This window comes from Podarcis liolepis (genome assembly GCF_965112155.1).
Source record: "Podarcis liolepis genome assembly, chromosome: 14".
Lineage (NCBI taxonomy): Eukaryota > Metazoa > Chordata > Lepidosauria > Squamata > Lacertidae > Podarcis > Podarcis liolepis.
The window spans coordinates 15,799,946-15,826,029 of record NC_139569.1 but is presented as its reverse complement, the minus strand read 5'-3'; the positions used below and the strand labels follow the sequence as shown (position 1 = coordinate 15,826,029).

General features: G+C 47.5%; 1 protein-coding gene across 10 annotated transcripts in view; it reads right to left on the bottom strand.

Annotated features, from left to right (window-relative positions):
* The window catches only part of MARF1 (meiosis regulator and mRNA stability factor 1), a 39,865-nt gene extending 24,791 nt beyond the window's left edge, over window positions 1-15,074 (bottom strand). Inside the window, exons 1-9 of one of the 10 annotated variants that reach the window (XR_014518906.1) lie at window positions 14,929-15,074; window positions 11,572-11,776; window positions 10,030-10,722; window positions 8,209-8,383; window positions 6,518-6,744; window positions 5,567-5,684; window positions 2,881-3,053; window positions 1,448-1,876; window positions 22-188 (exon numbers count right to left, since the gene is read on the bottom strand). Coding sequence is in view for 9 of the 10 variants with exons in the window: in XM_083474120.1 (XP_083330246.1) it covers window positions 22-188; window positions 1,448-1,876; window positions 2,881-3,053; window positions 5,567-5,684; window positions 6,518-6,744; window positions 8,197-8,386; window positions 10,030-10,722; window positions 11,572-11,715 (2,141 nt within the window). In the remaining variant the exon portion in view is untranslated. Of the gene's footprint in view, window positions 1-21; window positions 189-1,447; window positions 1,877-2,880; window positions 3,054-5,566; window positions 5,685-6,517; window positions 6,745-8,196; window positions 8,387-10,029; window positions 10,723-11,571; window positions 11,777-14,928 lie in introns of all 10 variants that reach the window. The other 9 variants (XM_083474120.1, XM_083474123.1, XM_083474125.1 and 6 more) reach the window with 9 other exon arrangements.
* Window positions 15,075-26,084: the final 11,010 nt, after the last annotated feature.

The window sequence follows — 26,084 nt, the reverse complement described above, 5'->3', positions numbered from 1 at the left end:
TCAAACTTGCACCTGACATACTTTAGACTGTTTTTGTGAACAGAGTCTCCTGCTCCTGCTTTCTTGGTTGCCAGGGCTGTAGAACTTGATGCACTAGAGTTACTTTGCGATGGCGCAGTGTCCTCTTTTAGTGGGTCTTTGTGATTCTCGGTAATGTTCACATTCTTTGACTCCATGCGGCAAAGTTCCTTGAAGGAAAAAATTATGCAGGTCAGCAAGCAAGAGGGGATTATGGTAGGCTAAATGCAACTCACAACTTAGACATGAATATGAGACCTGCAGGTATAGGGCAGTATATAAATTCAATTCATATTAAGAATATTCCTTAGAAGAAGCACCTACACTTTGGAATTCCTGGCCTACTGATGACAGACAGGCACCTTCACTCTTTTCAATTTTTGCTTAAAACATTTTTTTTGGGCAACTTATCCAGACATGTAGAAGTTACATGTGATTTATTGCTTTTTAGCTACTGTTTATTTTAATCATCTTTTGAATGCTTTCGAAGACCTGGACTTCCTTGCTTTTATCAATACTTGGAATGTTTTATATTTCTGGTTAGCCGCTTAGAGGTTGTTGTTGCTGTTCATTTTTAACAGTATACACATTTTGCTACATAAATGAATGAAAATCATTTATGTGTAAAATTATGTAACAACTGTCTCATAAAACTTCAGCAATACAAAACAATCATTAAGATGACTGCCCAAGAAAATCTGTAAGCAGCTGCAAAGGTCTGTCGGAATAATAATACCTTCAAGACATGCCTGAAAATCAAATGCAAGTATGCCTGCCGAATCTCTGCTGGAAAAATATTCTGCAGCATGGGACCAGCGACATTAGAAGCCTGAATTCAGGTCAAAGCCAGTCACATGGGACAATTAAGAGCACTCCTCTGGATTATCTGAGATCAAGCCTTTAAGGTAACCTGGACCCAAGAGCCTTGAACCAGGTCCAATAGCATGTGGGCAGCTAGTGCAGATGTTTGAGCAGCAAAAGCAGAATCTAAATATGGGAAGCACAATACAATTCCTTATTATACACCAGCTAGTGGAACCTTGGGGTGCAGCAAGCAGAAACCCAGTTCCCAACACTGCACGTGGCATTGATTGTGCCCCCTGCAAGTTCAGTAGAAACATTTGCAACAGGGCGGTTTTGCACATACATCAGAATGCAAGGACGACCTATTTATGGACACCTGGGTTCAGTGTGCAGATTTTGAGGGACAGAGCCTGCAGTGCATGTGACACTAAGGCCAAAAATGTGGTTTCCACTGTAACTTGACAAGTCCACACATTTCAACAGATCTACTCTGGGTTTGACTTAGATGGACACACTTCATAGAGGCTGGTGACAAAGGGTAGGGCAGACTAGTGGATTAACCCCCCCCCCCCAAGGCTGAATATGTCTCACCCACCTCAGACTTTTAAATTAATGAAGCTATTACCTGTAAGCTCTTCACGCTGGTGTTCTTTGCAACAGAGCCATGCAACTGAGGTCCTTTTCCCACAGCAGCTTTTGCTGATGGATCAGTGGAGTCCCTGCCCACGAGGCACAGCTTTGAGCTCTTGTTCGCTTTTTTGGGCGACTTCACTTTTTCTGCTCCGGTAGAGCTTGCATTCTTGGCTTCAGCAAGCTCCTTGTTTTTAGGGGTAAAAGAAACGACGATCCTGTTGCCAAAGACGTCTTCGTTCTCCATCCGCTTCTGAGCGCGCTCAGCGCTGTCTTGATTTAAGAAGCGGAGGATCGCGCTGCTGCCAGAAATGGTCAGTACTTTCCCTCCGCAATTGTCTGACAAACGGCGGAGCCTGTAGCAGACACTTTTGCTGTCCCTGTTTGTTGGCAGGTTGTAAACATATAGCAGGGTATGGCATGCCTAAAAGACAACGGCTGTTTTTTAGTGGGCTTCTGGAGACTAGGGGGTAGAATCATAGCTGAAGACAAAGTATGCTGGTATTATATCATTAAGAAACAGCAACACAGATAAACCATAGCTTATGGAATATTTGTGCTCAAGAAAATTTGGAACATGGGCTGATAAAAGACTCCAAAGATTAAGCTTTAGACAGACACCACTAATTGCCAGGCAATTTACCAGCTACCACTGCTGGCCTGGGTCTCCTCTTCTGCCTTTTTAAGTGCCCTGGGGCAATGCAGCATCCATCTTGGGTGCCCACCCATGTCCCAGGGCAGTGGACTATGATTCTAGTCCAGCTGAGATTCCTGCATTGCTGGGGGCTGGAGTAGATGACCCTCAGGGTCTCTTCCAAATCTACAATTCTATGACTGGGTAATTAAAACAGTGGCTGCCTAATGTTCATTGGAGGAGTACGACACCCCTCCTCTTCTTCCTCTTCCTGTCTGCTTCCATATGTAAATCCATCCAGTGTGCCCAACTCCTCTGCAATATATGAGAGGGGACAAAGTCCTGCAGTTGCACCCAAGCTACCTGCTACAATGATGGGGCAAACCTGGGAGCCAACATCACTGCAAGCTTCTCCACAAAATCAAGCACACTTCAACTTTTCATGAAAATCTGCAACAGAAGTCCCAACTTTTGCACTTCTTTCTGTATTCTGAGAGTCCACAAAACAGTTAAGTTTTATGCTCACTTTGAGCAACATAATGCTTATTGTTCCCAGAGTAAAGCCGGCATATATTAAAAGGAAATTTTAACATGCAACTGGAGCATGGGGGAGTCTTGTTGTGAAACAAGGAGCTAGCTGTTTAACCATGTATTGCTGGCACGTGAGTTGTTAAAGATTTGCATATCACACCCTGGACCAATCTAAGCCACATCTAGAAATACAATTACTTTGGCTGAATGGAAGCTAGTGCTCCAATCAAGTCATCTAAAAACCAGAGAGGAAAATCACTTACTGGCTTTTTCAGTGGCAATCTTGGAGGCAAATCTGAAATGAATTCCTCAAATCTGATGAGCTCGTGAGCATGATGCAAGAGAGCCTCAGAAGCTTGATTTTTATGCACCAGGATTATGTGGAAACCATGACGGTGTCTCAAATCACTGAGCTCTAGTGCAAAGTTAACATCAGCTGAAAAACATAAGCCCAACAGCAACAATAAATCATTGATTGAAGACGGTTTTGACAAGTTCACATTTTCATAGGCTGTTTCCCCCCAAAAGCCTCAGCAGATCAATTGTTCAGGAACATCAAGATATATTGCAATATGGCAACAAAGCCATATTGGGACCCTGTTTTCTTTCCTGGTCGCCACTATTCATTGCATTGCCTCTGTTAATAAAAACAAAACCCTGCAAGGATAATTTCATTTCAAGAATCAGGTGGCAGCCTGCCTCCACACATAAGGACCCAGCCACACAGAATAATTCGGAACTAAAAATGTGAACTTATTTTTGTGACTCTCATTGGGAAATGAAAAACATCATCCTGCTCATTCGGTAGCTTGTTTATTCCTCGCTCCCCCCTTCCCCAAAATGGAATCTGCCAGAAATCAATTTATCTCACTCTTTGACTGCCTCTTTTCCTTCCACTTTGGAAGATGGGAAAGAGAGGAAGGGGGGTGGGGAGAATGCCAGGAAGGGGACACAATATGAGAGGGTGTCTCTTGTGGACATCATTGACTGTAAAGTGTGACTTTAGAAAAGACTTGCTCACATTTAAAGGAGACAAAGGCAGGAATTCACAGCAGCTCTTTTCACCCTTAACTTTCAATGGCCTACCTTCATATGAAGGGCCACAGATCATTGGCCAAGCATATGTTTTGCACACAGGTCCCCTGGCTACTCGAGTTAAAGGGGCCTCAAGCAGCAGGGCTGGGGAAAACCTCCATCTGAGCCTTGGAGATCAGTCAGAGTAGTAAACACGACTGGGTTAGAGACACCCATGACTCACTACAAGGCAGCTTTGTGTGCTCAAACAACTGCCGGCTGCACTAGGAGGTAGCAGTTTCTGACTCTTATCTCTATTACAAAACGGAAGTTCCCAAACCCTGAATGAGTTAAGGGGAAGCTGTAGTTACTCAACATGGAGGAAACAGACTTCATACACACTCAGAAGGCAGCTAGTTACTTGTGTTCCTTCCGCAACTGAGCCATGACTCAGATTACACCCTGAACTGAGGAGAAAGAAGATACAGATGCATCAGGCAGGCTGAGAAGGTGGTGCTCCAGAGTGTAAAGCAGAGCAAGGAAACCTGTGGCTCTTGATATGTTATCCGACTACTGTATGGAGGACCAGGGGAATTTGCATCCCCAGCGTAAGCCCCGACAGAGGATGCTATTAGCCTGCATCACTGTGTGTGTGTGCAGTGGGAGAGAAAGGTAGTTTCAACCAAGTTCCATGGAGATTTTCCAGGCTACAGAATTAACGAGTTCCCAGGAAAGTGCATCTTCATTCAGCAGCTTTATATGTATAATTTCACCTTCCCCCCTCCCTCTCTCCCCCTTATGACTTTGTTCCTCAATGACAAGCTTGGGAAGAAAGTCTCTCTGAGATGCTACTTCTAGAGCTTCTTTATGCAAGAACTGCAGGAGACAAAAAACTTTCCAATGCACGCTAACATAGGATGTACTGCAATGAAGTGGTCAAGCAGAAGAGCACTGAAAGCAGCACCAGTCACCACCGGCAAGCTGGAAGCAAGGCAGCCAATGTTCCAGAGAAGCACTCAGTCTGGCAAGGGAAACTTTTTTCCATCTGAGAGCCAAATGCAGCACTCCAGTTTCAAATCTATGGCCTTTGGAAGTCTCTGCAGACCCACTTTGCACCCTTTCCCCAGCAGTTTTCCTTGGCTGGAATACATCCTTGAGTTCTAATAATGCCAGTCTATGTAAGAGATGTGGCCCCACTTACTTTTGCCTTTGGCCCCACCCACTGCTGGTACAAGGCCCCTAGAAGGTTCCCCATGACTGACTGTGGCCCTAGCAATCTTTATTCTTCCTAAACCTGGAAACTTAAAGGAGCATTAATGGATATTTCAATGCAACACTCATCGGCTTTGATAGAAGCCCAAAGCTGTTTCCAAGTACACTCGTACCTTGGAAGTCAAACAGCTTAGTTACCAAACGTTTTGGCTCCCGAACACCGCAAACTCAGAAGTGACTGTTCTGGTTTGCACACAATTTTTGGAAGCCGAACATCTGATGGACCTTCCGTGGCTTCCGATTAGCTGCATGAGCTTCCTGCAGCTAATCAGAAGCAATGCTTTGGTTTTCAAACATTTTGGAAGTCAAACAGACTTCCGGAACTGATTCCTTTTGACTTCCAAGGTATCTCGTTCCTTTGTTCTCTATAGCCCACTTGAGCCAATGCAACCATCCTGGCATGGACTGTAAAACCAAGATGAATTAAAACCCAGAATAGTTTTCTGTTTAATATTATGCTCATTTAAGCAAAACAGGGGGGGAAATCCTGCTGATCAGAACACAATTTTACGTAGAAGTTGTGCAAAACACATTACTACTGTGATCAGGAGTTTGTGCATCGATCTGAATGAAACTGCACAGATGTTCTTTTATGTGGGCAAAAACCAACCAAATGACCACAAAAACCTATTCTCTTTTTTAAAAAGCACTGTTTATACATACTTGATACAAGGACCACAGTGGCTGGTGCGGCGTGAGTATCAGCAAATCTTCTAAGACTCTGTCTGAGTTTGTCATCAGCTGCATTCTTTGCTGTTGCGTTAATGTGTGCAACTGTCACCTAAAGAAATACAGGGAACATTTGTACTAAATACAACAGGACCCAATAAAACACCTGATAAGCTTCCTGTAGATGCAGCAATGCAGCTGGAAAAATAAATGTCTCCCCTGCTCCAGAGGGTAGGACCCAAATCAACGGATGAAGGATACAGTGGTGCCCCGCAAGACGAATGCCTCGCAAGACGGAAAACTCGCTAAACAAAAGAGTTTTCCATTTTGGAGGTGCTTCGCAAAACGAATTTCCTATGGGTTTGCTTCACAAGACGACAATGTCTTGCAAGTTCCTGCTGGTTCCCCCCCCCTTTTTCTAAGCCGCTAAGCCGCTTATCAGCTGATCCGATCAGCAGATAAGCCGCTAAAAGCCGCTAATAGCGCTAATCCGTCAATGGGCTTGCTTCGCAAGACGAAAAAACCGCTAGACAAAGAGAATCACAGAACGGATTCTTTTTGTCTTGCGAGGCACCACTGTACAAGAAAGGAGATTCCAACTAAACATCAGAAATAACTTTCTGATGGCAAGAGCTGTTCGACAGCGGAAGGGACTCCCTCAGAAGGTGGTGGACTATCCTTCATTGGAGGTTTTTAAGCCTCCAGAGGGGTGCCATTGAGGGCCCCAGCCTGTGGGTTTGTGTGTATGCAAATGTGTGTGGGTGTGTGCCAAACTGAGTCTTTGACCCAGATGAAATAAAGCCTAGTTTCGCTCCTGGGTTGGATGGCCATCTGCCATGGGTGCTCTAGTTGAGATTCCTGGCTTATGAGACCCTCCCTCCAACTCTGTAGTTTCAGGAACTATTTGCTTCCCCAGCTCAAACTTAAAACTGGAGAGAGGATTACCTGACAATTGTTCAGTTCTTCAATAACTTCTTTGCTCTCCTTGCTGATATCGCACACACAAATGAACTCTGCCTCTCTGTGGCCTTTGAAGAACTTTTCACGAATTCGCTGTACCACTGCCACAGCTGAACGGCCAGAAGGAACAGAACAGTTTTCAATATCCCAAAAGACTCCAATGGGAGGCAAATTTTCTAGCACTTGGCCTGTTAGAGCAACCTCTGGAGATCCTACAGTTGGAACAGATAGAAAGTCATATGCTATTGTTAGAATTTGCAGCAGTTTCACAAGTTTGCCAGATGTTAGAATGATATCTGGGAGATTAATTACATAGAGAACTGTTAAAGTCAGGATGGCTAACCTTTAGCTTTCCAGATGTTGCTGGACTACAACTCCCATAATCCTTGACCAATGGCCATGCTGCTTAGGGGCTCTTCAAAGGTCCTGATCTAACCACATCTGGAGGGCCACAAGTTAACCACCCATGGATTAAATCCATCTAGTCTAAGTGATATATCGGGGAAATGTTCAGCACAATACCATTAGTTAAAACATCAGCTCATCTGTGGTCCACATTACATTTACTCCAGAGCAAACTTTTTATGGCCAATGGAATCACTCCAGTATAAAGGCACTTTTCAACCCTTACATGGTGGAATTTCATTTCACTCCACCTGAGACAAACAGAGATCTTTAATTTCAATAAGCAGAACTAAGAAAAAAATCCATAGTGAGGCTTCTGACATTTCACAATCAAAAGGAATCCAGCAGAATTGAGACTTTGAGGTTTTAACAAAAGTTCTGTCTCACACACTATGCAATGCAAACTGCAATGGATGAGACCGGTGTACCCAGCAAAGGGAGTAGACTGGGCTATTTAAAGTCCAAAAGGTTAAAGGGCTGTTAAGAGAGGATAGCCACTTGGTGACAGCAGTGAATAAGGATGGGTTGGTTTGGCTGACTGGCCTGCTTGCCTCCTACCCCACCCCTGCCTCAATTTTGCAGGCTACATTCCATGCCATTACAGCCACAGATAATATGCAGGATAATGATAGAGATATTTTGCCCATCTCTTCAAAGAATGCAATAAAAGCCCTGCTGGATTTAAAAAAGAAAAGAAAAGAAAAAGGCTGATCTAGTCTAGCACCCCAAAATAACCACCAAGGTGCCTTCAGGAAGCCCATTAGAAGGATAGGATTTCAACAGCCCGCCCTTCTACATTTACAGTGGTGCCCCGCAAGACGAATGCCTCGCAAGACGAAAAACTCGCTAGACGAAAGAGTTTTCCGTTTTTTGAGTCGTTCCGCAAGACAGATTTCCCTATGGGCTTGCTTCGCAAGACGAAATGTCTTGTGAGTTCTTGCGAGTTTGTTTCCTTTTTCTTAAAGCCGCTAAGCCGTTAATAGCCGCTAAGCCGCTAATAGCCGTGCTTCGCAAGACGAAAAAACCGCAAGACGAAGAGACTCGCGGAACGGATTAATTTTGTCTTGCGAGGCACCACTGCATTCTCCAGTAACTAGGAATTGCCCCTGAACCTGTTAGTCCCATGCAGCCATAATGACTAACACCCATTAACAGATGAATCTGTGGGAGAAAAAGGACAACCCCAAAAGGCAACACTTAAAAGAGATAACGCTCTTAAAACAGATCAAACAGTCCATGATTCATTTTTAAAAGCACACCTGCCAATTTACCGTATTTCTGTGGCAACTGACCAAAGCTGCTCGCCAAAAGTAAAGTCTTCTCTTTTCTTACTCCTTTGGTTCCGCAGCCATTACATATTGGGAGGGAGACAGGTGCAGCTTGGACATTTGGAGGAGCTGTATTTGGCCATATTTTAGCTGCATCAACCAAACTCTCTCTGGATGGCTGCTGGGAAAATGTTCAACATCACTTATTAACCACACTAAGAGACATAAATGCAGCGTGCTGTCAACTGACCTACATTCTATGTGGACTAGGAGACCTGCTGTGATTTTGCAATGGTCTATATAAGTTAAGCTCATACATTTCATACATACCCTGGGTTGGCAACTTTAAAAAAAAAAGGGGGGGTGAGCTTCCTCACTTTGAAGAGGGGTGGAATCAAGTCTCCCTCTTCTGTTTCTGAAGTAGCTTCTTGTGGTGCAAGGAGTCCAGGGGAAAGCGCAAAACTTGAGAACAGTGCAGGACTGAGACATAAGGCTATACTGTAATTGCTTTACTGGATCTAGGCCAATGCGCTTCCCACTCAGTCTCCACCACTGACAGGGCAGAGAGGAGAAAAAAACGGGCTAAAAGACTGCCACATTAACTCAAGGGACAAATCCAAATGGTGCTGTAAATACATCTGTAGTAAAAATAGCATCTCACATTAATGGGAGATTGTGGGTGCCCACAGCACAGGCTTCTGGTAACCAAACCCTACCCTGTTCTACTGTGGTAGGGCCTGGGTGGACATAAACATGTGATCACACATTGCAAGCTTTCCTTCTTAAAAGGCTTCATTGCCCAAGTGCCAAAAAGTTGCCGCTGAAGAAGCAACATTTGCTGGCAACCATGTGATAGGACTGCACTTATTAAAGAACCTCAACATTTATTCTTGAGTTTAGGATTTGAGTTACTTCTTCTGCTTTGGCATTAGTTTCAGGTAACAAACATGACTCACCTTTAAAAAATAACCCCTCCCCCCCAATATGCTGTTTTCTTAGCATCTGTTTGATGTGCCAAATAATAATGCAACAGAGGAAACAATGAAAAACACCTTTGCTTCAGTGACAAAATGGCTGTCATGGAGTGGGCATGGTGTAACACAAAATGGTTGCTGTGGAGAGCGTGGCAAAACACAAAATGAGAGCGACAGCCACCCATGACAACCTTATGATTCCCATGGGATGTCAGCTATGCCCTGCTGGTCCTGATTATGGAGATCTCTTTCACATACACTGCTGCTATTGTTGTCTAATAAAAGCAGTGATCACCCCTCAAATATAGAAGGTAGCCATATTACTCCCCTTTCACAAAAATCACTAACAAGGTACCTGCATATTTTACCCCATTAACTTCCTTTCTAGGAGGACTAAAGACATTATTATTATTATTATTATTATTATTATTAAATGAAAGTTCAGAGTCTAGGACACCTTCCCAGGGACAACAATGGAAACCTTCATGGCCGCCATGTCATCCGTGGGCACCAGGCTGGCAACTCCTGATGTAGGATCTAACCACAGCTTGGAGCTTTAGCTGAACTGAACCTGTGTGCCAGTGAAAGGGAATACTAAGTTTATTATTCTAGAACAGTTAGATGCAGTATGCTGCTCCTCAAGAAACTACGGAACAGGATTAGGAGACGAAAGAGAATGAGGGTTTTACATTTCTATGAAGCTGGCAACCATCCACCCCAATTCCAAATACAGTTTAAATCAACATATTAATTGGAAGGCTAGAGATATCAGGTTAAATCTACAAAACATCCAAATACTCTGCTGACATTTTTAGTATATACAGTATGTTATAAATGGTGTGGTACAAACCTTGGTTAGACACTCAGTGCAGTAGTGAGAGCCCTTTAAGCAAACTGAAGGTGCCACTTTTAGGTGCAGCGAGTTGGTGCAAGCACAAGACGTTCGCTCCGATTGTGCAACGTGCTCCTCCAAAAGCCCCGCAGCCCCGCTTGTGAATTCAGAACAGGAGAAGTAGCCCGAAGTTGTGCAGCTCTGATGGGTAGGAAATGGGTGCAGTTTGTGGACGTTGCTGTGGCAGGACTGGAAGTGGAGCTTCCCACAGCAGGGGAAATGTGGGCAAGAAGAGACATCGTTTTCAAGGCACACTCCAGACAAGTCACTGGCCACTCCTGCCACGCCGCTTTGCGTTGGAACGTTCTTGAATGACGATGCAGACCGATAGGCAAACCCTGACCCTATTTGACAAGTGATTGTGCCGGTGCCTTGTGAGTCTAATACTGTGCCAGGGTGAATCAAGCTACCACCACCACTGTTGCTGCTGCCACCACTACCACCAAAACGTAGCTGAGGAGCATGAACGGAAGAATCAGAGTTATGAGTACAACAGCTTACTTTGGAACCAGATGAAAGTTGGATTTGCTTTTGCTGAAGGGTGTGTTCACTGGGAAGGGGGACAGCTGTGAACTGTTTCAAAGCAGTATGGTGGGGGGATGGAGCATCCTTCAAATCCACAGCAGCTTTCTTATTCTCCATGGACTCGTTCTGAGGGGTAGAGAACCATTATAAAGAAGATCAGAGGATACATTTAGTCTTATAGCACCAGGTTACGGCTCCAACAGACAAAACCTGTGAGGGTATGGAACTCACGTTTAACATTATGTAGGCCAAAGGCAAACTTCATATATTCATTTTACATATTTATTGGGTTTTGAACCAATTTAGATTTTTTTTAACACAAGAAGCAGAACAGAATGAAGATTTGATTACAGTTGCCTGCAAAACAAGGGCACTGATGGCAGAAAACAGATGCTGTGAAAGCGAGGTAAAGAGTTGTTAAAAGGTAACTGCTGGCATACTCCAAGCCCTCCTCTTTTACTACCTGGATGGCTCAATTGGTTAGAGCATGGTGCTGATAACGTCAAGGTGGCAAGTTCAATATGAAGGAAAACCCTCTCTTTATCACTCACCCACCACTGAACCCAACGCGCTCTGACTATATGTGATTTTGAGTTGCAGGCTTACTGGTCTTAAACATTTAAAGCAAAAATGGGAATCTGTGTGTAATGTAGGAAACATATGAACCTCCAGTTGGACAACAAGTCCCATCTTCCCTGACCAGTGCCCATGCTGATGGCAGCTGAAGTCCACTATCCCAGGTGGGGGCGGCGGTGGGGGGAGGCACAACAGGTTACAGGTTCCTCACCTCTAAAAGGCAGGACACATTTATGCTCAGTTTCTGGGATAGAAGGAAATTACCCCTTAGGAGAGTATTAAATATCTTAATATACATTGCACCTTCTCTCTTTGATGACACAAACAGGACACTTAGCAGCTTCAATAGGTCACTGGTGTACTAGCATTCAACTCAGCAAATGTATGCCAAAATCCTACCGCTTTTGCACTAGGAGGGAAACTCTGTTCAGTAGCTGAAAAGCAGTTAGAGAATTTCCAGAGCCATGGTCTAGCATCGTTATTTTGTTGCTGAAGCCATCCAAATGATCTAGTACAGACGTCCTCCGTTATGTTTCCTTCCATTATACTGCCACACAGAGGTCAACATTCTGACATCTTTCCTTTCTTTCATTCTCTCTACCTGCTAAAAAAAAGAAAAGCATATATTTAAATCAAAAAATCAATCCAGGTATGATCATTAAAATGACCTAATGTTTAGTTAATATTAACCTTTAGTTGCAAATACTATGTGGAAACAAGTGTCTGTATTTATGCAATCATCTGTTCCGCTTGTTAAAGTAGCCTGGACAAAGTCTATCTTCCCTTCCAATTCACTACAGATGTCAAAGAGTAGTAACTAAAGGAGTTCAAGTAAGGCTGCTCAGAATCAGAAGTCTCCTATGAATATTTGCTTAAGTGGTTCCATATCACCTACAGCAAGTAGACTACAAACTACTAGATAACGTTTGTATGCACACGTGGGGGAGGGGGAAATCACGTTGTTTTATCAGCAAGCACCACAAATAAGCAAACATTGACTAACACTAACTATAGGAATACAGATTTCCTGATTCTGGCCACCCCGATCTCTGAGAGGTGCAAGATTCCAGGGGTTCCAGAAGCTTACCCAGGGTTCGGTTTCCTTGGAATGAGGGACAGTGGAGATTGTGGTGTCTTTAGGATATATGGCTTATTTGCACATATATACAACCTGTGCCTAGAATGGAGAGGCTCACAGCTTTAGCAACCAAAGCTCCTCCCGTAGCTGCAGCCCTGGACTCCAGCATAAAACAGGAATGGTTCTGACTCTCCCAACTGCCCAGCCTGCAACCTCTACCTTCTACCTCACATAACTCAACCCTCAACTCTGGCCTTTGTCTTTCAAAGTATTAACAAGTTGGGGGAGGGCACAGAGCCAATTTCTTTGTTCCCTTGGTGGCCATTACCTCACTAGCAAGCCTGGCTATTCCAGGAATTGAATCTGTGCTGGGTCCAAGAATTAGAAGGGGGCTCAGGCACAGAGCCTATCACCCCCTAATACAGTATACTACAGTATACCTTCACTAATAAGTAAATAATTTGTTAAAAACACTCCAAGTCTGCCAGTGTGGTGTAGTGGTTAAGAGTGGTAGACTCGTAATCTTGTGAACCGGGTTCGCGTCTCCGCTCCTCCACATGCAGCTGCTGGGTGACCTTGGGCTAGTCACGCTTCTTTGAAGTCTCTCTGCCCCACTCACCTCACAGAGTTTTTGAGGTGGTGGAGGAAGGAGGCAGGAGAATGTTAGCCGCTTTGAGACTCCTTCGGGTAGTGATAAAGCGGGATATCAAATCCAAATTCTTCTTTTTCTATTTACAGTGGTGCCTCGCAAGACGAAATTAATCCGTTCCGCGAGTCTCTTCGTCTTGCGGTTTTTTCGTCTTGCGAAGCACGGCTATTAGCGGCTTAGCGGCTATTAACGGCTTAGCGGCTTTAAGAAAAAGGAAACAAACTCGCAAGAACTCGCAAGACGTTTCGTCTTGCGAAGCAAGCCCATAGGGAAATTCGTCTTGCGGAACGACAAAAAACGGAAAACTCTTTCGTCTAGCGAGTTTTTCGTCTAGCGAGGCATTCGTCTTGCGGGGCACCACTGTATTTATATTATATGATAAGATTTATATCCTGCCTTCCAGGACAAGTGTTCTCACAAGGCAACATATAAAACCAGTCATAAGAGATACAAAATCAACAATTTAAAATTATGATTATACCACTTTAAGCAGTCAACACCTCTGTAAGAAACAGCTATTAAAAATTTAAAGTAGACTGAAATTAAAATGCTGCATGAATACTCTGAAAAGTCACTAAAGTCATATGCACTTCCATGGGAACTTCTCCAGAAATATGGCACCACCCATATCTGCTACTAATTTATATTTTGCAGAAAACCATAACCACTCCCCAACATAATTCACCAAGGAAATTCATTTCTTCACAACTTTTAACCTTTATTTTTTAGAAATGCAGCCCTTACATGAAGCAATATAAAGAAAACTAATTTTATGAGCCAACATTGGGGGGGGGGGGAGGGCTTCATTTTGTTACAGCACTCAGGCTTACAAACATAACAAGTGTATATACACATTATTTTCAAAACATTCCTGCTCAGTTCCTTAGCTTCTACTCCATCTCTACTAGCTTTCTTCTGTAGGCTTCCCAGTAAAATTTTGCATATCTCCCAGGTTCTTACAACTCCACATATTGTTATTAACATAACCCTGTGCCTTTACTATGCTGAACTGTGGTTACACCAACCCCACTCCACTACTAGCAGGCTGCTAAAGGAGTTGGGGTATGGAAGATATGCAATGAAAAGTATTCTTAATAGACCTTTACTATGCCATTTTAAAATTTCAAACTGCCCTGAGCATTGGCTGAGAAACAGTTCACAAGTCCAACTACCAAGGGTGTATATATTTTAGATTTAAATGTTTCACCTTGGGAGCTACTCTACTGGGCCTTTGCTTTGGGCTATGGAATAAAGCAAGAGGACGCTTGAAAGAGCCGAGGAGTTGAGAGCAGCTGCGAGAGGAGCAAGGCGAGCTACAAGCAGAGGGGAAAAAGCTCCCGGGGAGATGCCATGGGGGACGAGGAGCTTTAATGCAGCGGCGGGGAGTGACTGTGACTCACCCAAGTGGCTACTAGGAGTTTTAAATTAATTACCAGGGAGGGAGAAAAACTCTAGAGGAGAGCTCGTTGTTTTGGCTCCTGAGCCTTAGCGGCTCCCCTTTTCAGAGTTCTCGTTCGTTTGTCGGGTTGCTTTATCCGCTACGCAGTTTATTAAGCTATCACCGTCAGGTTCTTAAAATTGAAATTACTGAAATTTGCTTTGTAAGCCACACTGCATGAGAAAACCAGGCTATATATACTTCTCACTCACACACACACACACACACACACACTTATAGGCAATAAACTATGTGTAAGGGGAGCAAGGATATGGGGGGGGGGCGGGGGCGCGACAAGCCACAAACGGGGAGGGAAAACCCTCGAGCAAAAAATAAAAGTTCCCTCCAAGGCCACCCCTTCCTATAACAACGTATATAGAAGAGGGAGGGGGAGATATAAGAGGATACTGACCGGGGAAGGCCTTCCCTGACTGGAAGAGAAGGGGAAAGGGCCTCTGAGCATGCACAGAACGCTTTCCCTCCCACATTCTCTCCCCGCCCCAAGTCTTCAGCCCCCCTCCTCCTCAGAGACCCCCCAGAAGGAAAAGGGGAAGCTCACTAGCTCTCCCCGCCCCAGTTGCGTCCCCTCACCTCTCCGGCCCCACGTCCTCCACCTCACATCCCAGCGCCCACCGCCTGCGTCCCGCCGCCGCCGCCTCCTCTCCCTTTTTGTTTTGCTCCCCGCCTTCTCCTTTCCCCCTCTCCCACTTCCGCCTGCGCTCCGCTACTTCCGGCGCCTCGTGCCGTCAAGGGAAACCCGCTCGCTGTCGTAAAAGGCCGCCGCCAGCCGTAACACGCCCCTTTACTTCTCCTCGTCTTGGAATTGAGGTCCGAGTTCCCCCCTCGGGGCCCCTCGCGTGCGCATGCGCGCGGGGCAAGCCATGCTGTGCTCTGCGGGTGTTACTCTCCTTAGTTGTAATAAATTTCCCCCACTCCGCCCCTCTAGTGTCTTATTTATTTCGTTTATACCTTTTTTTCCCCCTCCAAGGAGCTCAAAGGCGGTGTATACGCTTCTCGCTCTCCTCCACCCTATGCTAGAGCTGAGAGACGGTTACTGGCCCTCAAGGTCATGACTGAGTGGGGACTCGAACCCTGTTCTCCCAAGTCCTAGTCCAGCACTCTGGCCATTACACTACACTGCCTCTAGTAGGCCGCGGTGTAGCGACTACAGGGACCTGGGAGAGGAGAGTTCAAATTCCCCCTCTGCCATAATGCTCCCTGGGTGACACTGGGCCACTCATTGCCTCTGACCACCTAGCATACCTTGCAGGGTTGTTGTGAGCGTTGAATGAGGAGGGGGAGAACCCTAGTTGCCACCTTGAGCTCCTTGGAGAAAAAAGGCAGGATACAAATGGAGTGAATGAATGGTTTTGCGGGTGCAAATCCTACAGGTATTAGGATAAGCTATAGATCTCTAGGTGCTTTGGACAAAGCCATATGCTTTAAAGGTGTGGTGGTGTGGATGTGATGAGAAAGGTCCTCTGAGCAGGTGCTTCCATCGACTCCCCCAAGTTGCCCATCTCTTCCAAGCCTTCATTTTCACCCCTTGGGGTGTTAACGGAAATTCAAGGGTCCTCTTGGGCAAATGAAGACACCGACCAGAGCAAGTCAGAGCAAAACAGCAGCCAGTAGGCTCGGTCTTTATTTAGAAAGACTGTCGCGACAGGACTCCCACCGCCCACAAGGTGAAGCAAAATGGAAGCCCCGAACAAAGGGAGACCCCAACTTTTATTACTTGCTAATCCCCTAAGTTACACCCTCAGAATTACATCATATATACATCATGATTTTATTAAAGGACAGGAGGAGTCAAGGAGGAGCTTCCCAGGTAATCCGAGTATCCTGACACCTGGCGGAGACCACCTCTCCCCCTCCCCACATGAGTCATTTCCATGAACAAAGGAATGGGCGAAGTTCCCCTGCCCCCTGAGGGGAATCCGGTCGGGGTCCTTTGTTGGAGTCCGTATTGAATACACTACCGTATGCAGTTTATTGTGTTCCTGATAGCTTTTCGTCTGAGCCCTTCCCGATGGTTATCAAGGCAGCCCCGCCATCCGGAGAAGGGCCGCTGTGTACGTGACTGCACGGTTCAAGGCTTATGGCCGATCAATCCCAGCTTACCCCCCTTTGATAGTTCTTGTAATATGCAGTGAAATAAAAGTGGTCCGGTGAAAATCCATTGTACGGCTGATTTTTGGTGAATTTATAAAGAATATAGTCACTGAAGTTCAAAGTACTTTCCTCTTTCGGAAACAACTTGCAACATTTTGATTAGATCAGTCATGGTCCATTGAACTCGGAAACAATGAATCGGGAGCTGTCAAAAGGTGAGGGAACAGACGCTCGCAGCCTGCAGTACCAGCGTGGCCGCCGCAAGGGGCGCTGTCCGATAATGCTGATTGGCTGAGGCGGCCGCCGATTGACAGCAGATCTCGGTCGTCCGGTCTACTCACAATAAAGATAGGCGTTCGCGGAGTGTTGCGCTGTGAAGCTGTCAAGCCGGCGCTTCCTTATTTACGGAAGGCCTTTAAGGGATGGCCCTCTAAAGGGACACCTCTGGGCTGGGGAGGGAAGATGCGTGTATGTGTGAGTGTGGTGCTTGTGCGAACACGTGTTAGTGTGGGGGGGGGGGCGATTTCCGGCGACAGTTCCCCCCTTCGGAGATAAGATTGCGAAGGTAGGGAAACCGCGCAATCCTTCTCTCCGCACAAATCAATAGTGGCTTGACATGTCATACCTAGAGTCCAGGGTCCGGAGGTGGTGCAAGGGTCCCATCTCGATGGGAGTTGATTGGATATCGGATGCCGGTGGTCTGTAGATGGGGGTCGATCGCGGATGAAGGATAGGAAGACAAGAGCCACACGTTTGACAGCACATCGGGAAGCAGTGGATCATGCAGCAGAAAAAGGCAATGCAGATGGCAACAGTGATCAGTATTAAGAGGCCGTTTCCCAGAAGTTGCTTTATCCAAGTCGACCCAGGTAGCCAGTTCCAGAGATGAGTGTCCGACAGGCCCTCGTGTTGGATATCCCTGAGTTTATCGGTCAGTTTGTAGATGTTATTAAGGTGCCCTGTGATGTTCAAAGTCTGATCAGTGACGTGCGTGCAGCATTCGGTTCCTATGAGGGCACAAACCCCTCCAGTCGAGGCGAGTACGTAGTCTAAAGCAAGGCGGTTCTGGATCGAATTCTGCCTGACCTCTGTTAATTCAGTTAAGATGGATTGGGTAGCTGCATTGGATTCTTCCATAAAGTTCAACAGTATGTCAGTCAGTTTGAGTATATCGACGTGGTTGGAGCCGGCTCCATAAGCGGGAAAGAGGGCCCGACCGTAAGTTTCCCCGTTGGCTGCAACGTCGGAGAGTTCTGACAAGTCTTTCGCTCTCTTGTTGCGCCTCTTTCCGGGGGGGAGTTCTTGGGTAACACGGACCCCAGGTAGGATTAGTCCAAGGTAACAGGTGCCACGGGAGTGGGGGCTGGCCCATGTATAGCCGCGGTGGCCGCAAATCCAGAACAGCCCCTGCAGGCACGAGTCTATGCGCCCAGTATGGAAGGTGCGGAAGAAACACTGGGAAATCGGGGAAGGGTCCCAGGAGTCTGCCAAGTTCATCACACGTTTCCAAGCGGACAGTAAGGTAGGGTAGGTGGAAGGGTGGCCTTGGTGCCAAAGGGTAATCTTGCCGCTTAAGGTAACATCAAGGGTATACTTACAGGTGCTCTCGCCGATAACTTTGTCATTGCCGCTGAACTTCCGGCAAAGGTCGCCTGTTGTGGGTCCTGTCAGGTAGATGTACTGGTGAGTTAAGTTCACAGCGGTCAGGTTCCAGGACCGTACATCAGCGGAAAGATGTTGTTCCAAGGTGAGGGGCACTCCAAGGAATGGTATGCCACTGTGGAGGTGTGAAGGAGCGTTGGCGCAGATCCAGCATTCGTTGGTGGTTGTTTGTCTTGCAATTTGGGAGATCAGTTTCACATAGGTGTTGGAATGCCAGGTGGACAAGAGGTCGTTGTTGTTGGAGTCCTGGGACGTTGACAGTTCCCCCCTTTGTCGAGGTGCAGTGCCCGCAGGATGAAGGGGGTCTTGGCGCAACAAGTAGGTTAAGTTTGTGGCAAGGCCTCCACATCTCTGGGGGCCGGTAGTGTCCCATTCTGCTGTAGGAGGTACGGAGTAGTGCCATCCTTCTAGGTACATTTTGCCGTCCCAATTGGAGGCTAATCCAATATCCCAGACGCAGCAGTACCTTCGGAGGCAGATGCCTTGTAAAATGGTTTGGCGGGGAGCAGAATCTACCCTTTGACAGTAGAATCCGTGGATCAGACGGTCCGTGGGGTGGTTTTGGTCAGTATAGACTGACTTACCACCACTAGTATCGAGGACAGTCCAGTTCAGCGATTGTTGCGGTGTACCATCGGAGAAAAGTACGTAAGAGCCATTGAGGCATTGGGCACGGTTCCAAGGCCCGTCTCTGGTGAGTATGAATTTGCCCAGAGGTCGGAAGGATGGTGAGCGAACAAAGAGTTCCCAGGTTTGGTGTGCGGAGAGGATCGGTGAAACGGAGTGTCGAAGGAGAACGCGGGTCTCTGGCAAGCAGAATTCGAAATCCCCAAGGCGGTCTAATGTTCCTCTTTTTACCATATCAACAATGCCAAAGTCCAGGTATTTGTATTCAGTTTGTAATCCAGGGCAAGAAGCATGTGTGATCGTGGAGTTCTGGGAAAAGGTGGTGGTGAAATGGAGGAGGAGTAGGATGGATATGGTGGTTGTCATAGTAGAGCTGTCAAGTGAGGAGCGGCGGGCGGTGAAGCTGTCAAACTGCAGAGCTGTCAAATGTGGAGCGGCGGGTGGTGGAGCTGTCAAACTGCAGAGCTGGAGCGGCGGGCGGTGAAGCTGTCAAACTGCAGAGCTGTCAAATGTGGAGCGGCGGGTGGTGGAGCTGTCAAACTGCGGAGCTGGAACGGCGGGCGGTGAAGCTGTCAAACTGCAGAGCTGTCAAATGGGGAGCGGCGGGCGGTGAAGCTGTCAAACTGCAGAGCTGTCAAATGGGGAGTGGCGGGCGGTGAAGCTGTCAAACTGCAGAGCTGTCAAATGGGGAGCGGCGATACCTTGCGGAGTTTCAGGCGGATGGGGGGTTTATCTTTATGGTTAGGTGTAGTGGTGAGTTCGGAAGACCAAAGTGTTGATGTGAGGGGTGAGTCAGGTCCGGTCTGTTGGGCCCGATTCGTGCCCCGATCTGGTCCGGTCTGTTGGGCCCGATTCGTGCCCCGATCTGGTCCGGTCTGTTGGGCCCGATTCGTGCCCCGATCTGGTCCGGTCTGTTGGGCCCGATTCGTGCCCCGATCTGGTCCGGTCTGTTGGTTTTGCTCGTTGCAGTTGTCGTCATCCGCTGCTTGGCGTGGGACGTGGTAGGGCGACTCGTCCGGTGTGGGTTCAGGTGGCAAAGCCGGCTTGCAGCGGGTGTGATGTAACCAGGCTGTCTTTTCCGCTACCTTAACAGAAGTTGGAGTGGTTAACAGTACTTGGTAGGGGCCCTCCCAGGTGGGCTGTAAGGGTACCTTGTGGTATGTTTTTGCTAATATCCAGTCCCCTGGTAGGTACGAGTGGATGTTTTCATCTAGAGGGATGTTTTGGCTTGAGGCAGCATATCTGTGGAGACGAATGAGTTGCCTCTGTAGGTGCATCACATATTGTGTTAGTTCTGAGTCGCCTACCTCTAACTCGGATGTTGGAAATTGAGTATTATATACAGGGGAGGGCCTACCAAAAAGTATTTCATAGGGGGATAAGTTTAAGTTTCCCCGGGGGCAAGCTCTGAGATTATGTAAAACTAAGGGGAGAGCATTGATCCACTTGATTCCGGAGTCCTTACAAAGCTTTCCTAGCTGTGATTTCAGCTGTTGATTCATTCTTTCAACTTGCCCTGAGGATGGGGGATGATATGGGGTGTGCAGTTTCCATTTGATCCCTAAGGCTTTGGCGACTTGCTGAACTATCTCTGAAGTGAAATGAGAGCCCCTGTCGCTGTCTATATGTCTCGGCACCCCGAAGCGTGGTATTATTTCGTGCAGTAGAGTCTTTGCAACCATTTGGGCATTAGCTCGGCGAGCTGGGAGGCATTCCACCCATCCGGTCAACTGGTCAATGATGACAAGGGCATGTTTATAACCTTGGCAAGGGGGCAAATCTATGAAGTCGACTTGAAGACTTTCAAAAGGGACGAAAGCCCATGGTCTGGCTCCGGGTGGACTTCTGGCAGTATGCTTAGGGTTAAAGGTTTGACAAGTGTGACAGTTCTTTACTGCCGTTTTCGCGGCGAGAGCTAGCCCGGGGGCATACCAGCAGCGTTGTACTGAGTCTATAAGCTTGTCCCTTCCCCAGTGAGTACACTGATGAAGAATTCTGACATGTTTGGGCACCCATAGTCTAGGCATTATAAGTCTCTTGTCGGGAAGGTACCAGATGCCATTCTGAAGGGTAGCTCCGTGATCTTCCCACCCTTGCCTTTCTTCAGGGGTGGCGGTTTTATACATTAGGTCAAAGTCTATGTCCGATGGAATTTGGGGTCCCTGGAATTCATTATCTGAAGTTAGTGGTTGAAGGGCTGCTTCTTGTGCTGTGTGATCTGCGCAGCGATTCCCTGTGGATACTGGGTCTTTTCCCTTGGTGTGAGCTTTGCAGTGAACTACCGCTATTTCCTCGGGAAGGTGTATGGAATCCATAAGGCGCTGCACTAGGGGCGCATGGGCGATCTTAGTGCCCGCGGCCGTTAGGAAGCCCCTCTGCAGCCAGATTTGTCCGGTAGCGTGAACTAAACCGAAGCAATATTTGGAGTCTGTGTAGATTGTTACTCTCTTTCCTGCTGCTAACTCGCATGCCCGGATTAAAGCGATGAGTTCGGCCGCCTGTGCACTATACTTGGCATGGACAGGGCGCGCTTCCAGGATACCAGTGTCACTAACGACCGCATACCCGCTTTTCCGCTCTCCTCCCACTACTTTCGAGCTCCCGTCAGTGTACAGTATTAGGTGTGGGTTATCTAAAGGGAGATAGTCAAGGTCTCCCCGTGGTTTCTCGGCATGTCGTACCACTTGGCTACAGTCGTGGTGTGGGGTTCCGTCGTCTGGAAGGGGTAGGAGGGTTGCTGGATTGAGGGAATTTACCCTTTTAATGGTTACGTTGGATGGACTTAGGAGGATAGCCTCATATCTATTCAGTCTCTGTATCGTGAAGCGTTGGCAGCCTTGTAGGCTAAGAAGGGTGGCCACCGCGTGGGGAACGTTTACAGTCAATTCATGTCCCAAAACCGTTTCTTGGGCTTTTTCTAGAAGCAAGGCTGCAGCGGCTACGGCTCTAAGACATCCTACATTTCCGAGTACCGTAGTGTCGAGCTGTAGGCTGTAATAAGCCACAGGTCTGTTCCTCCCCTGGAACGGTTGTGTAAGGACGCCTGAGGCTACCCCTTTGTTTTCGTGGACAAATAGAGAGAAGGGCAGTCTATAATCTGGGAGTCCAAGAGCGGGCGATGACCTTAATTCCCGTTTGATGCATTCGAAGGCTTCGAGTGCTTCTGCAGTCCATTGCAATTTGTCTGGGGCGCTATCATGCGTCATTGCAGTGAGGGGCCGAGTGAACTCACCATAACGGGGGATCCATGCTCGGCAAAATCCACTCATTCCAATGAAGCCCCTGAGTTGTCTCTTGGTTTTTGGAAGGGGTAGTCTGGTTATGGCTTCGATTCTATCGGTGGTGAGGGCACGGGTACCTTGTCCGAGGATGTGGCCAAGATATTTAACCTCCTTTTGGCAGTATTGTATCTTCTTTGGGGATACTTTGTGGCCTTTATGTGCTAATATTGTCAGGAGAGTTATAGTATCTGATTTACAGGATTCCAAATCTCGTCCACAGAGTAAGATATCATCTACATAAAGTCTGATGGCTGAGCCACCCGGAAGGTTCACATCAAGGAGATCTTGGTGTAATATAGAGGAGAAAATTGCTGGGGACTCTACATATCCCTGGGGTAACCGGGTCCACGTTAATTGGCCTGTTTGCCAGGTAAAAGCAAAGAGAAACTGACTTTCTGGATCCACGGGGATACTGAAGAAAGCGGAGCAGAGGTCTATTACGGAATAAACTACAGTTCCCTCCGGGATGGTGCTTAAAAGGTGGTGTGGGTTTGCCACCACGGCGTGTCTGGGAATAACGAAGGAATTAATCAATCGGAGGTCCTGCACCAAGCGCCATTTTACGGGGTTGGTATTCGGCTTCTTGACTGGAAGTAGGGGGGTATTACATGGTGAGGCACAGGGAACTAGAACTCCCATTTTTAAAAATTCATCGATCATCGGAGTGAGGCCGTCGATTGCTTCGGGAGGTAGGGGATATTGTTTAGTGCAGGGAAAGGGTAGGTCTTTCCTATAGTTGACTTTTACTGGGGTTGCAGACTTTAGGAGTCCAACAGAGGTCGATTCAGTGCCCCATAGCCAAGAAGGAACACTATTTAGAAGTTCAGGAGGAAGATCAATGGGTTTGTTGTTAGCTTCTTGCAGGACTCCTTGGAAGTTGAATATGGAGTCATTTGGCATATGTAAGTAAATTCCCTCTTGGCCGCATTGAATAGTAGCATTTAATTTACATAGCAGATCCCTACCGAGAAGGTTGACTGGGCTGGAGGTCAATAGAAAAGTATGTTTAACTGACAACGGTCCGACGGAGACCTTTGCAGGTTTGGATAAAGGGCAATTTCGGGGGATCCCATCAAGCCCCATCACGGTTTTGGTTTCCTCTCCTGGGGTTAAATGGCTGTTAGTGAGGGTGGAGTAAGTGGCTCCAGTGTCCAAGAGACAGTCGTAGGACTGTCCATCGATTTGCATAGTGCATATGGGGTCTGTTGAGGATAATTGCAAGACCGGGCAGAGAAATGAGAAAGAGGCGGGATCTGCTTTTAATTGTCATTGTTCCTGATATTCTTCCATCACCATTTCGTGGGTCGGGTTTGTAGGATGGTTCCCTTGGTTAAAGGGGTTGGTGGCGCCGTAGGGTAGGTTTCGGGGCCGCGGTTGCGGAGGTCCCGCACGGGGCTGCATTTGGGCTGGGGGTCGGTTCGCATCGTAGGAAGAGATAGGTTCCCTACTCTTAGGGTATGCACCTTCTTTGTATTCTGGCCTGTATGGTTTAGAATTTTTATATTCAGACCTCCTGGTCAGAAGAGGACAGTATCTTTTTATGTGCCCGACTTCCTCACAGTGGAAACAGACGCGTTCGTCTTGTAATTCCGGTCCGCCTGATTTAAACTTTTCTTTGAAGGTGGGCATCGCGGCCGCATAAGCTAATACCCGGGGAGGGTCGGGTTTTTGGTCTCTCTTCTTCCTCTCGTCTCTCGAGTTAAAAACGGACTTTGCGATGGAAAGGATTTCGTTTATGGTTTTTCCATCGTATCCGAGATGTGAATTTAACGCCTTTCGGATGTCGGCGGTGGCTTGATCTTTGAAAAACCCTTTGACTATCACTTCGTGCTGTGGGCTCTCCGGGTCTATTCCACCCCAGGTCTTAATAGCGGAGACTAGCCGTGAATAGTAGTCAGAGGGATGTTCATCAGGTCCTTGAAGGACCGCTTGGACTTTGGTCCAGTTTACAGTTCGCTGTCCTGCAGCTTTGATGCCATCTAGGATGGCCTTCTTGAAGATTTTTAGACCCCATTGGCCATCGGTAGTGTTATAATTCCAGTCAGGGTCGTTAAGTAACGTCTGAGTGGTCAGTGGGGTCATTGAGGTCGGGCAGTTTGGCTGGTATCCTTCCCGGCCGAGGGCTTCTCCCGCCTTTGCTAAGATCTCCCTTTTCTCTGCCTCATTAAAAAGGGCTCCCAACAACATGTGCACATCCGCCCACGTGGGGTTGTGAGTGGAGAAGATGGTAGCCACTTGGCGGTGGCATTTGTCTGGGTCGTCCCGTAGAGACGGCATCTTATCGGACCAGTTCATTAGGTCAGAGGTAAGGAAAGGTTGGTGCGTAAAGACCATACGGGGAGGGTCGCCTGCTCTGACGGGAGGTATAGGTAATGCCCGCAGTGGAAAGGCACCTTCTATTTCTCCATTCAACAGATTGTCCCTGTTTCTGGTTCTACTGGAAACGGGTCCCTCTCTTCCTTCAGTTAGGAGCTGCCCACTGAGTAAAGGCCCAAGGTCCAAGTCAGCCTGGTTCTCTGCCGAGTTCGATGCGCTTGAGGAAGGATCGGGCGGCAGTGTGTTAGGGGCGCTTTGGGGAGGGGCAGTGACTGTGGCTGGTGGGTTAGTTACATTCTCCCTTGGTCCTGGAACTGTGGCTGGTGGGTTCGTTACATTCTCCCTTGGTCCTGTGCCTCCCCCTCCGGCTCCCGCTCTGGCTCCCGCACCAGGCCCTGGCTGTCGAGGTGCTTCGGGTTCGGGGTAGTAGAAGGGGACGAGGGTTCGATCCAATTGTTCCTCCTGAGCCCTAATCTCATCGTATGGGGGGGGGGTCCAGTTGTTTTTAAAACGGCCATTTGGCGGACGATTTGGGCTTGTTGCCGTTGAAATAATTCGCGGGCTTCGGCAAAGGCGTTCAGGTAGTATAGTTGTTGGGGTCTCTCGTCAGCCAGGTAAGTTTTAAGTGCTTGCATTTTTTGAAGATTAAAGGAGCCGTGGGATGGCCATCTAGAAGCTGGCTCTAGGTGGTGGGTAAAGGTAACCCACGAGATGTTACAAAGGTCCTTCAGTTTGGACTTTGAAAGCCCCTTCCTCCCTTTCAGTTCCTTCCAGTTTGAGAGGACGAATTGAAGAGGGGTATCAGAGTCCTCCCTGTGGCGGAAAGGCTCCGCGGAAGCCTTGTCGCCGGGAGGAGTCCAGTCTGAGTGTTTGGAAGATTGGGATCCCATCCTTTTTCTATCGGGTTGTTGTTTCGCTAGCGAGGAAAACTAAAGACGGAAAGGGATGAACGTACACACACAAGGGAAGAAGGAAGAGGGTTTGGGAGGAAAAAGGTGGAAAAAGATCTTTTCAGTATTTGGAATGTCCTAGTCTTAGTGGAATCTCTACTTATTTCTGAACCACGAAATTTTTGCTTAAAACCTCGAGTCTGAACGGAAACTTAAACCACGGGTCACTGCCCAGAAACCTGAACCACGGGTCGCTGCCCGGAAACCTAAACCACGGGTCGCTGCCCGGAAACCTAAACCACGGGTCGCTGCCCGGAAACCTGAACCACGGGTCGCTGCCCGGAAACCTAAACCACGGGTCGCTGCCCGGAAACCTAAACCACGGGTCGCTGCCCGGAAACCTAAACCACGGGTCGCTGCCCGGAAACCTGAACCACGGGTCGCTGCCCGGAAACCTGAATCACAGTACTGTTTTCAAGACTAATCCTAGTGTGGGGCCCCAATTGTGAACCTCCCCTTCTACCCTCCACAACAGCCCCCTGCCTAGCCTTTAGACTAAATTCGGCTTCCCTACTGAACGCCTGCACAGTGCAGTGCCAGATCGGGCTCCGAGAAAAACAAAAGTTTGAAAGGAAGCAAATGACCTTGCGTTCTCACGTACCCGGGTCATCCCTAACAAAGGTCGCCGGGCAGGAGGGGCGGCTTCATTTGCACAGGCAGGTAAGGTAGAGAGAGATTTGTAAGGACACCCCTGGTCGACTCCGAAAGGGACGTCAGAGAAGTAATAGACACCCCGCTTTCCTGGCCACACTTCCGAAAGGGAAAGCGGGGGAGAAAAGGAGAGATTTGTAGGGGACGC